This window comes from Haliotis rufescens, unplaced genomic scaffold (assembly GCF_023055435.1).
Source record: "Haliotis rufescens isolate VD_foot unplaced genomic scaffold, xgHalRufe1.0.p SCAF_6, whole genome shotgun sequence".
NCBI lineage: Eukaryota > Metazoa > Mollusca > Gastropoda > Lepetellida > Haliotidae > Haliotis > Haliotis rufescens.
The window spans coordinates 38082475-38095413 of NW_025964334.1; the positions used below are offsets into that span (position 1 = coordinate 38082475).

The 12939-nt window shown below is 42.4% G+C and overlaps 1 protein-coding gene across 1 annotated transcript in view; it reads left to right on the forward strand.

Moving 5' to 3' along the window:
• Positions 1 to 229: 229 nt before the first annotated feature.
• The window catches only part of LOC124145833, a 39912-nt gene continuing 27202 nt past the window's right edge, over positions 230 to 12939 (forward strand). The window contains exon 1 of the mRNA XM_046515780.2: positions 230 to 809. Coding sequence (XP_046371736.2) covers positions 536 to 809 — 274 coding nt within the window. The 5' untranslated portion in view covers positions 230 to 535. The remainder of the gene's footprint in view (positions 810 to 12939) is intronic.

A 12939-nucleotide genomic window follows, 5' to 3' on the forward strand; every position in this document is an offset into this window, starting at 1 on the left:
AGAAAAATATAGAATATTAATTATTGTAGAATAGGCATCGGTAACTCATATAAATAACTTTTTGAAATATTCTCACCAAACCAGAAATATACAGCTCTGTATTTTTGTGAGTTTTTAATACCTAGAATAGGTGCTTTCTATTTAGGACAAGGCCATAGATTCATTCATACGTCATCAACCCCAGTTGTAAATGAACGGCGCCCTAAGTAGTACTTTTGCGGCGAGTGGTTTTCGCGACGGTACAGCAGTCTGTCTCTCGACCGGCAGATAAGCAGGGAGGGGGAACAGCCGGGGTGATATGTTGATCATGGCGACAAATTAATGTGTAAATACTTGAATACTTGACATACGTTTCATCCATCTGTTCTGACAGAATGCCACGGGCGCTGACATGTGACGGCCACACCTTTCACTCTCTCTGAAGGGCAGGGACACAGACCCACCCCCGGGCTGAACTCGTGGGGATATGCTGGAAGGAGGCACGGAATACATGTACCCGCCAGAATCGTGATCTACCCCAGGGAATTATTTCAACATGGTGTTCAGGGTGGATTCAAACAATCCCCGCCCCCGGGGAAAACCGCAGGGTGAATTTGTGGATGTACGCGACAGTAGAAATTCCCATCCCCTGGGATTTGGAATATGGAAATATGTATTGTGCGTCGTTGTGTTATATGTGGGTATACCCCAGGGTGGGGCCCAGAACGCTAACCACATCGTTCTGACCCCCCTCGGGAGGGGAGGGAAGGAGGTGGCCCTGCTCATTGTACCTGAAGTTGGATTAGAGAACACGGCGTATGAAGAATTAGGTAAGAGTTTGAAATCATTCCGACATGACATACTATATGTACCACAATCATGCTTGATGCGAAAGGAGAAAACGTTAATTCTTTATCCATTATTGCGATTAATTTAATTCTCTGTCGTCAATGTACATTCACTTTGAATAATTTGTTTTAGTTTAACGCCGCATTCATCAATATTCCAGCTATGTGTCGGCGGTTTGTGAAAAATCTAGTCTTGACCAGACATTCCAGTGATTGACGTCATGAGCATCAATCCACGTAATTCGATGTTATCAACCAAGTCACCGAGTCTGACCACCCGATTTATTTTGTTGCCTCGACAAGCATAGATTACTATTCTTAACCGGAATCCCCGCGCGATCTCTTTGAATATAGGATATTTGACGAGTTGAAATCATGATATGGAAGACAATGAAACTCTAAATTAATCAGTATCTGTTTGAACGAAGTCTAATATACCGATCGATGAACTATGATGCAACCCTAGTCTCCCGATGCCCTAGAAAAGTGAATTTTGGATACAACGAACTGGTTTCAAAGTCCCTGACAATGTCATATGTGTTTCATGAAAAGAAATAGTTTGTAGAAACCCATCATTTCCACTTGAGGCAGCTATAAAAGCTACTGTGTTACCCAAGTTTATGATTACAATTGGTTTTACAAACACATAGACTTCCACAAGCCTTAACAGAGAAAAAGATCAACACACGTTTTCTGACAATTAGTAAAAATAGACATAATATTAGTCGTCGGCTTACATAACTTTACTTTTCCAACCGGCATATTTCCAACAACCTCTCCAATCTCCCATGCCTACGAGCACGTGCCTGTGAATTTATTGCTACAAGACGCGTGCTGTAATCCAATCTGAGAATGCCGAGGTCTCAATATGGTACACGTGTGGAAAACTCCGGACGGAAAACAATGCAATTATTCACATTACCAAACTATTTAGAGTCAATATTTGGGTGGGCACGTGTTTAGACTAAACATTTAGGATCCAGGAAAGGAAATTCGTGTTACATTATTGTTCGCATACATGTAAACGAGTGTATCTTTGGACAAGCAACAAGATCCTTTGAGACGGTAGACTAACATATAGTCCATGAAATCGTTTATTACAAAATACATATCTCTCCTCTAAATTGTTTTTTCCCGGTGCTGATTTCATGTGTTGCCCATAGAGTGAGTGAGTGAGTTTGGTTTTACGCCGCTTTTAGCAATGTATCAGCAATATCACGACAGGGGACACCAGAAATGGGCTTCACACATTGTACCCAATCGAACCCGGGTCTTCGGCGTGACGAACTACCCGTGTGGCCTATGGAATAGAGCAGGAAATACTTCTTTTCATATTATCTGGTGATTTGTTTTCATAAAATACATCTATTACGCAGTCATGATGCAGGACTATGAATAACACCGTGACAGGAATGTCCTCCGTGTTCCATGCGTGTCCTAAGAGCTGTCTCATGTAGACTTGGTAGTTACATTGTATGACCTGACCGATTCTTTGTCATGGTGGGTGGTTACTCTTGCCGCCAACCACTGGTTCGCCAGGTCAGTATCATGTTTGTTTGTTTGTTTGTTTGTTGTTTAACGCCGCACTCAGCACTCGGTCGATCCACGCAATTGGGATACGGTGACATGCCTGACCACCCGATCCCGTCAGTCGCCTCTTACAACAAAGGTTACGGCAGGCATGGATTGCTGAACATCTATTCTAACCCGGATCTTCACGCGTCCAATATTATGGTGTATAGTCTAAAGGTGTAGGAATTACTATATATATTGTCGCCTTTGGATTGACAAAGCTTACATAATTAGTGTTAATTAACACAGTCTCACGTGGGGGCGTTGGTCAACCCCTTGTTTATCTGACACACACTCAATTATTTACAAACCGTTATGATATAAACTACCGGGCGGAAGGAAGGATACACTAAAAGATTACGTTATTAGAACGTTACTAGGCTGAAAACAGCTGTCGAAACACTGCAAAAGTCCATTACTATGATACCTGTAGCAAATACATCACCATCGAATGACCATGTTTGTATGCACGTGTGACTTTGCTTGATTGAAACTAATCCCTTTTCTTGGCTTATCCTCGAGATGAAGTAATGAGTGTCTCTCTTCAGCACCACAAAGCAGTTATCATGTTTTGCCCTACGTTATGATCAAACTGTATCATATACGATTGCACGTTCGCGTCAGTCCTTGACTACAAGGGTCGTGAAGAAGAAGTGCTGGCTGCTTGTACTCGTCCGGACTAATGCCGATGATAAAACCATTGCAGCTCAAATACAGCCCGAAACAAGTCTGAGAAATGCTCTTGCTACTCCAGAGAGGTGAGATGAAATGCGGTTTAAGATAAAGGCACTTATATAAAGACGTGCATGCACGCGTGTGTGTGAGTTTGTGGCTGCTTGTACTGTCGGGACTAATGTCGATAATATAGTGCTAGCCCACTGAGAGACCATGCCGCAGTTTAACATGAATACCCCACTCAGACACAGTATACTGACTCCGAGCCGACCAGACCTTGTTTTAGGCCCTAATGCCGAGCGCAGGGTAACAACAAGTACCATCTTTTAAATTCTTTTGGAATGATGCGGTCGGTGATCGAACCCCGGGCCTTCCACCATGGAGGCGGTCTACATGGGCTGGAATAACCTCACAGGGAATGTCGTGCTGACAGTGTACTTCCCGAAGATGAAGAATGTCGACGGCATAACACTGTTTAAGTGGTTCTCTTTTGACACTGATCAGTGTTTGTGAAAATAAAACAAGAAAAGATTTATTATCAAGGGTTCCTAATATAGCCGCGCAACATCTCAGTGGATCAGCTGGCAACAGAATATTGTTCCAGGAGAGAAAGAAATCGCATCTTAACAACATGCGCGTTCCCTTTTTGTTGTTTCTGTTGGAAAGACAACACTGGTGACGTCATACTTTGTGCTTATTAACCTTCAAGTTATGCGTTAAATGTTGCTCTATTGGCGGATAGGATATAGACACCAGTTGGTTACATACCGGTCAGAATAGGTGTCAGTAGCAGACTAAGTAAAATCAAGGGGTCATAATGGGAGACTTGGATGATGTCATAGTGCATGAGCTTGGGTCGTTGCTCATGCTATTAACCACTTCCTGGTCCATTCTCGATTATTTACAAGATGCTGCCACGTAGCCGGAATATTGTCGACCCCTGCGTAAAAGAACATTCTCTCAGTTTTAAACAAGATGAGGGCGTGGGTGGCACAGTTGCATACGGACCCGCAATTCGTCCCTTGGGTTCGAATCCCGGTTCGCCCCGATTATGTTTCTAGGTTTGTCAGTATCATACCCGTGCTCGTTGGTTTCACCAAAGTGGTAAACGTCTGAGACCTGCATCTTTTCGGGCTTTCCTCCCACATTAAACTGACACGCCACGATATAACTGGAATAATGTTAAAAGCAGCGTTAAACACAACTCACTCACTAACTTTAAAGTGATACTTTGCGGGAACAAATAACCACCTGTTGAAACCTATGGCTTAAACATTACTTTGCCTCTTTGTCTCGGGATTTTGAAAAGGTTCGAATCCGCGGACACTCCGGATCTAATCCTTGGCAACTTGGAATAGATAATTGTGAAAACTGACTAGTAGCTAGAACAGACATTTGAGTTGGGCGTGTTACTGGTGCATACAGTGTGCACAACCTAAATGTTTGGTATCCCCATAAACGTGTGTTGCATGACTTGCTAGTCATGATTGTGTAAACGTTGTTAAAGACAGACACCAACTTTAGGCCTAATAAAGGTTTATTTTGGCTCTGATTACACTTAATTTAAAAAAAAGGGGAAAACTGTGAAGAAAGTTAGCAGTTTGGGGCAATCTCATTAAAATCAGATCTTAGTTCTCGCTACCGCTAAACAAAGATCTGAAGACATCCCATTACGACCGACCTTGCGCGAACTTTGACCGACCAATGGAATGACCAATGAGAAGGCAGCTTCCTCGTGCTTACGGCACTAATTTCAAATTGGCGACTACGCTTCGAAACATATTTTGACAAATTCTCGATTACAAATTTGAAACCTGAACAAAAGAACATTCTGGAATGGCTAATAGATGGTCTAGATTGTATGGATTCAGTCGTTAAACCTGTAACTATCGTTCGGAGTTAAAGTTTTCGAGTTTGCAGGATTAAAAATCACATTCCGACTGTCACTTTCATAATCTGGTAAGCGATGCTCTGATTGGTCGGATGAAAGGTCGTTCTGACGTGACCCTTAATGGGATGTCCTCAGATCTTTGTTTAGCGGCAGCGAGAACTAAGATCGGATTTTAATAAGATTGCAGTTTGGGGCATAATGTTTTTTGTGTGTGTTTTGTCTTTTGTCACAGAGAGTGCTGAATTAGCGTCAGCACAATAAACTAGGACCGGACCTTTTATGTTTTATTGAAGATACCGAAGCTGTTTTCATAGGGAATCTGCAACCCTGAACTTACAAAGATTAAAAACCTGAATCAATGTTTCACTTTAGACATCCATAAAAACACGTTAGAAAAAAATCATACTTACAAAAAAAAGTAAAGGTATCAAGTATCATCCTAACATTTTTTTATGATCCTGTGTAACATGTTCGTCTTTTGAAGTTCAGTTTAAACCTCATTAACTCACATTTAGTGAAGTTTGAAGCACAGCCCTTGTATTTAATTCCGTTGCTAAATTGGGTACCAATATCCTTTGACGTAATGTTGTACAATGTGTGAAGGCAGTTCTAGGTTCTCGCCGTCGCGATATGGTTGGAATATTATGTTGCTAAAGGCGTTGCTTTATCTCATATCAAGTTACCCCGAAAACAGTCAATTTCACCCATCCAAGGTAATTTGAGATATTTCAACATGACGTTCATGACCATTAAAAGAAATTAATGTGATATAGTCTTGCTTAAACTTATTTCTTGTTATGCGTTAACTGAAATGTCGTTTGTTTGTTGTTTAACGCCGCACTCAACAATATTCGAGCTATATGACGGCGGTCTGTAAATAATCGAGTCTTGACCAGACAATCCAGTGATTGACAACATGAGCATCGATCACAATTGGGATACGATGACATGCATCAACCAAGTCAGCGAGACTGACCACCCGATCCCGTGAGTCGCCTCTTACGACAAGCATAGTTGCCTTTTACGGAAAGCATGGGTTGCTGAAGACTTATTCTAACCCGGATCTTCACGGGTCCTGAATTGTCGAATCACAATAAGTAAATTACCATTAATTACAACAACAGAAAACCAGATTGCGTAGATCGTGGCCATGATGTCAATCACCGGATTGCGTGTTCCAGACTCGAATAATTGCAGACCGCCGTCAAATAGCTGGAATATTGCTGAGTGCGGCGTTAAAACAACAAATAAAAATAACAAAACACAAAAACCGAAAGTATTCATGTTTTCGATTCAGCATTTTGATTTTTGTAGCTGCTATGATGTACTTAATGTTGAAATGAGAAACCGGTGTCAAGGAAACGGCCGCCGAATGAATAAATAGGATAACAAAAATAATCAGTATGTGCAGTCATTAGGAGAAACAGTTTCACAGGTGACGATCACCATGTCTTCGTGCAACGTAACGTGATACTGTTTACAAAGAATGTTGATGTTTACCTACACAGTTCAGGACCTGTGGAGTCGGGAAATTGTTGCATAATATGATAATGTGCACAAACCGTCTCGGCAACTCCCTAAATATTTGTCCCACAGCCAAACCGCTTATGTCATTTCGATAAACAGGACAAAGATGTTGATATCGTATCTACCGGCACGTCTCCGAATCAAGAGATGGTTGCTTAGCACTTCCGGTATGGTAGGACATGCGCAGGAGGATCTGGTGTCGAGTAAAAAGATGAAACAGCGCCGCCTATTGGGAAAACGTATCAGTACAACTCAAGACAGTTGTGACAACATCATTGCGATAGAACAACACGATGTCTTTGACTGTTTTCATAACCGCTTACTTTTTCTCAACAGTTTAGGGGAGGTTGCGTGTTTGTTGATATCTCGGAAAAGGGCTAGAAATATGGATACTTGCAGGCAATGCAGTTTGAATGGAGAGAGGAAACGCCGAAACGTGTGTTATTTCGTGAACAATGTTTGGTTAGAACTGTCGTACTCACGCTAGGGTGAGTGAGGATTGAAGCTGCATTCATGAGCATCTCTATGGTGATCTCGGGGTGGAATGAGTTTCAGTGCCGTGTGGTAACGTGTGAGAGCCGACTACATAAGTGCTCTGGACTGTAACGGCTCGTTGATTTCATTTTTGTCCTATGCGACAAGCATAGTCGCCCTTTCGCATGGGTTGCTGAAGACCTATTCACCAAAACGAAAAATCGGCCACTGGGGTTAAATGGGCTCCCCGGTTTTATTTGGCAGTTTCCAAGTCAGTACGTTTCGCCTCGGATTTTTTAATGGCGTTACGGGCCTTTTCTATCTGCTCATCCGTTTACAGTGTCCGCAACATATGCCATGAATTAGTAGTAACATAGACTATGCCTTCAGTTGTCTATTCAGGGGATTAATCCCTGACAGATCTCCGGGGGCAGCAGGTGGCTTATGGTACCCAAACAGAATGTCAGTAATAAAAAAGCTAGTTATCGACAAAACAAAATGTTCTAATAATTATTCACAATGTCAAGATCATAGGTCGTTTCACACACGCAACAATGTATGCCATGTTGTTGTTTGGTCTGTGATTGGCCAACGTTTCAGCTTCATCTACGCTTGAATTGTCGACACGGCGGAAGATGACATATTCTTGCTAAACAGTCTTCTTCAGTCTTCTGAGAAAGGTTCTGAATGTACGCGGTAGGGTGGCACATGGGTACAATGCGTGAAGCCCATTTTGGTGTTCCCCGCCGTGATATTGCTGGAATATTGGTAAGAGTGGCGTAAAACTATACTCAGTCACTCACTGACTCAGAACGAACTCGCGAAAGTTTTTTTGGCTGCCATTTGGGTCGATTTCTCAACACGAGCTTGGTCAATTTATCTCGGACAGACAGATCAGAGGGAAAACTCTGAAGCCAACATCACAGGATCTGGTAGTTGTAGACTTTGTACCATTTCCAGCTACACATGTGTTCACCATTTCAGCAAGAGAATCGTACAAAATCAACAATCCGCGTAAAACATAACGGATGCATAGCCGCTGAACACCCCTAGATGCTTTGTCACGCACCGCAGCGCTGGTAGCTTTTGGTCACGCCCACAAATGTTTGCTTTGGAAGCCGATTACAGAGGGTGTGATTTCAACACTTCTACTTCGACATTTAAATACTTTCTACGAATGTCATGATTTTCTCTCTCTCGGAAATTGACTTCATATCTAGGAAAATTGGTATTCGCAACAAATCACAATCAATGTTTTCACAATACTTGTCCAAAAAGTCTGTTCGTGTATTCGCAAGAATTACCAAGTATTTATAGATCCACAAATACAGCCTGACGCTAAATGAAAAGTGTTGATAGGAAGTTGGCGTTCTGCGTAGTTTAGGCCTATCATGGCATCCATTCATTCAACTATCGAAGCCTCATCTCTGCCGTCACATTTTCTTCTGCTAAAAACAACACAAGACACTGAAAGATATGTGCCACCTTTTCACACTTGAGGATATTATGTGAGAGCTGTTCACACAGAGATACGCGGGCAGTGGTATCTAGACTGTACCCATCTGCAGCTGTCGTCACAGCTGCCAGAACAGATGATCCCAGGATGCCTTGTGACCGGTACAGTCCGGATCAAATATAAGTTGCTATTTGTCGGTCAAATTTGTGCGTGTTCTTGCGAATTCAAGGTTGCAAGTATAACTCAGTCTGTGTCACTGTAACGAAAGAACATAATTTATTTACTTTGATATTATTGCGAAACTTGTCCCAGAGAGTGTAGATGTATTCCATATGGCACGAGATTCCCCCGTGCACAGCACGTGTTGAAGACATAATGCGCGTCGAAAAAAGGCAATTGTCTCTACTCAAAAACAAAAGTTACTTTTATCTAATTTATATATTAATAAAGGAAAGTTAGCTGTAATACTGATGGCGATGGGTTATACGGCTTTCCAGATTGATAAATCGACCATGTGTACTACAACTTCGAGGGTAGCTTGATAGCTTGACATTTAGTATCGAGATCAGATATTTTTCTCAGCTATGGGTGCAAAAAACAAAACCAGATACTTTATTTTAATCTTTGAATTTGCCTTAATGTGGAAGGCAATTTTATCCCCCCCCCGTCATATAGCTGTAATATTGCTGAGTGCGGCGTTAGACAACAAACAGACACTCGTGTAGATGACATGTATTGATTAGTATTATGTATGGGGGATGGGGGCAGAAAAGGATCAAACTTGGCCTTTGGGTTAATGATAACAGTAAAAGAGCACAGTAGCCCCAAACACTTCCACCGTTATCCACTTGGCCCATGGGGATTTGTATGTTCATTTTCATATCTATACAGATGAATACAAGATAGCAGACATTCGCTGACAAACATGTCGAACACCAGATGAATTGAATTGTGAAGATCCGGGTTAGCCTCGTGGTTAAAGCTTTTGCTCGTAACGCCTAAGACCTGGGTTCGATTCCACACAAGGGTACAACGTGTGAAGCCCTGCCTTGATGTTGCTGAAATATTGCTAAAAGCGGCGTAAAACCATACTCAGGCCCTGCTTGTCGTAACAGGCGACTAACGGGATCGAGTAGTCTGGCTCGCTGACTTGGTTGATGCATGTCATCGTATCCAATTGCGAGGATCGAGGATCATGATGCGAATTGTCTGGTCCAAACTCGATTGTTTAGAGACCGCCGTCATATAGTTATAATATTGCTGAGTGCGGCGTTAAACAACAAACAAAATTGACCACTTTCTAAATGACATTGTGTATATCCATAATAAGGTTTCGTTATTTAATCATATTTGTTCAAAAATAAGTATTTAGTTTGTGTTTCTTCAATTATTCCTTTTAGTCGCGGCAATAACGTTTATCAGATGACATTTGATGATAATTTTAGCGCTGCGTATTAATTTTACGAAATCTTCAGCCTTGCACAGTGACAATGTAAATATTCTTTTAAAATTTATGACTAAATTCCATCATCCGGAAAATAAGCTAAATCTCATTATCTAAGATTCAGTTGAAACAATTCCGTGGAGAAATATGATGACCGTGAGCTACAGAACATTACGAGACTAAACACATTTGTTAAGTAATAAACACTAGCCAACCGACGGCTTCGCATCTTTGAAGTTTAAAAACACAAGTGTCACTGTTATTGGTTCAGCAGACATTCAAGCACGTGACACCTCGTGCAGATGTCTCGCACGGGAAGCACGTGGAACACGAGCATCACATCTGTTGAATGAACACATTGTGATGAAACGTTAGCCTCCAAGGTTGCGTTTCGCAACAAGGGTCATTAGCCTCCTCTCTCGTTTGTAGTTCAAGGCTGTTTAGGAGTTAAGTATGTCATGATGTAGGTTGCCGATAACGGGTATTCGTGTGTTCAATCTGAAATGTACGAATGTTCACAGTCATGAGAACTCTTATTATTGGACCAGTCCATTTCTAGTGCCCCCTGTTGTGATATTGCTGGAATATTGCTAAAAACGGCGTAAAACCTGAATCATTCACTCAGTATTGGAACCACGTCATATTTTAGGATGAGTTGTGACGGGGGATACCTGGGTACAAGGCAACCTATGGCAAGTTTCTGGCACCCAGGATTGACAAGACTCAAGCTGCGTTAACCAATGTTAATCAAGGAGTGAGTGAGTTGGGTTTAACGCCGCTTTTAACAGTATTCCAGTTATATCGCGGCGTGCCCGCTTAATGTGGGAGGAAAGCCCGAAGTGATGCAGGTCTCAGACGTTTACCACTTCGGTGAAACCCACGAGCACGGGTATTGTGCTGACAGACCTAGAAACATAATCGAAGCGAACCCGCAATCATAGGTTTCTGGCGAGCCAAAGGACGCAACTCTGCACAGCGAATCGCGGCGCCTTAGACGACTGGGCCACCCGTGCCCCCTTAGACGACTGGACCACCCGTGCCCCCTTAGACGACTGGACCACCCGTGCCCCCGTTAATCAAGGGGGGAGAGAACCCGAAACTGAACGCGTAAAATATAGTGTTTTAAGTGAAAAACGACAATCTTATCCCATAGATTAAAAGATCAGGGTTCGATTCCGCACATTAACATAATACGTCAATTAACGTAATATGTTTCTGGTGTACAAAGTGTGAAGTCTATTCCTGTCCCGCGCCGTCACATTGTTTGAATATTGCTGAAAGGGGCGTAAAACCATACTTACACATCAACATCCATCAAACATTTCGTATCTTTGTCACAAACTTGATTCATGCATGTCATCGTATCCCAATTGCGTAGATCGATGCTCATGATATCAACCACTGGGTTCTCTGGTCTAGATTCGATTATTTACAATCCGCCGTCATATAGCTTGAATATTGCTGAGTGCTGCGTTAAACAGCAAACAAACAAATATTCTTTGCGTTGGCAGCTGGTGTGAGACCCAATAGGCTTAGCGTCTACATCCCTGCCATAGATGATTTTTTTCAAAGTTTGTTGCATGGTGTGACACTGTAATGCACTTATGCTGATTATTATTTTTGTGCCCCATGTATTTCACTTTTGATTTATATATTTCCGGTACACGCAAAATATCATACGTCAAACTGCTCCTCAAATTATGCAAATTGTTATGCAAATTAGGTTGGATTGCGACACCTCGCTATAAGCCGACCCGTCACTGCACTGTTATGTCACTGGCAATTGCCTTTTTTGCATCCGTATTGTTAACCTGTGAATGTTAATCAGATATAATGCTCAATGAGGGCTGTTGGGTTGAAAGGTATGGCCCTTATCGTGATTATGTATAACTAAATGATCTTTCTCATTGTGGGAATTGATGAGGGATTGCCACTGATGACGCCCCTTCGGTATGTCGATTTAGAAAAGATCGCGTAGGTGTGGTAAGAACACAGGTGAGGCGAGGTGAGGTGAGGTGGGGTGAGGTGAGGTGAGGTGGGGTGAGGTGAGGTGAGGTGGGGTGAGGTGAGGTGAGGAGAAATGGGGTTTAACGTCGCGTACAGGATTATCTCGCGTATATACTTATATAGCAACGTGCATGTGTGTGTGTGTGTGTGTGTGTGTGTGTGTGTGTGTGTGTGTGTGTGTTTGCTTTTACTAGTCCAATTGTATATGCTAAGCCCACTGAGATACCATATGCCGCGGTTTAACATGAATACCCCACTCCGACACAGTATACTGACTCCGAGCCAACCAGTCCTTGTTTTAGCCCCCTAAATGCCTAGCGCAGGGTAACACCAAGTACCATCTTTTTGGGTGGAACCTTTTTGTTTTTTTCGTATGACGCGGGGATTGAACCCCGGGCCTTCCGGACACTCTACCACTAGGCCCCAGGGGCGGCCACCCACTGACGAGACCCTGCTGATATGCTCACGCACATAGCAGCGCGAATCGTTGCGATCCGGATAGAATCGGTCTTCAGCAGCCCCTTCTTGTCGAAAGAGACGACTATAGCGGGATCGGGTGGTCAAGGCTAGGTCGATGGTTGATGCATGTCTTCGTATCCCAAAAGCGTAGATCGCTGCTCAAGATGTCAATCACTGGATTGTCTGACCTAGACTCGTTTATTTACAGACATCATATAGCTGGAATATTGTTAAACAACAAACAAACAAACAAAAACGAAAAACTTAAGTAGCTGATGAATCGTTACTTATTATTGCCAGATCAACTATTAGCAGAACGCCATTCAACGACATTCAATCACGACTTTGATCGTATTTTCACCAGTTTATCCTTTTTTTTACCAGAGAGGTTTTCAGAAAGAATTTTTTTAAAACCCACAGTAGACAGCTTTGTATATGGTGATCAATCATTACTGTCACGAGGTAGCTGCCCAAGAATGTTATCCAAACACTTTACACCTTGTCCTGAATGGTGTGATGGATTCAGCTGCAATGGTGTATGAATGTTTGTTACTTTAAGGGAGCTCAAGATTGTTCAAGGAATCCAAATTGAATTACGATATGGCCG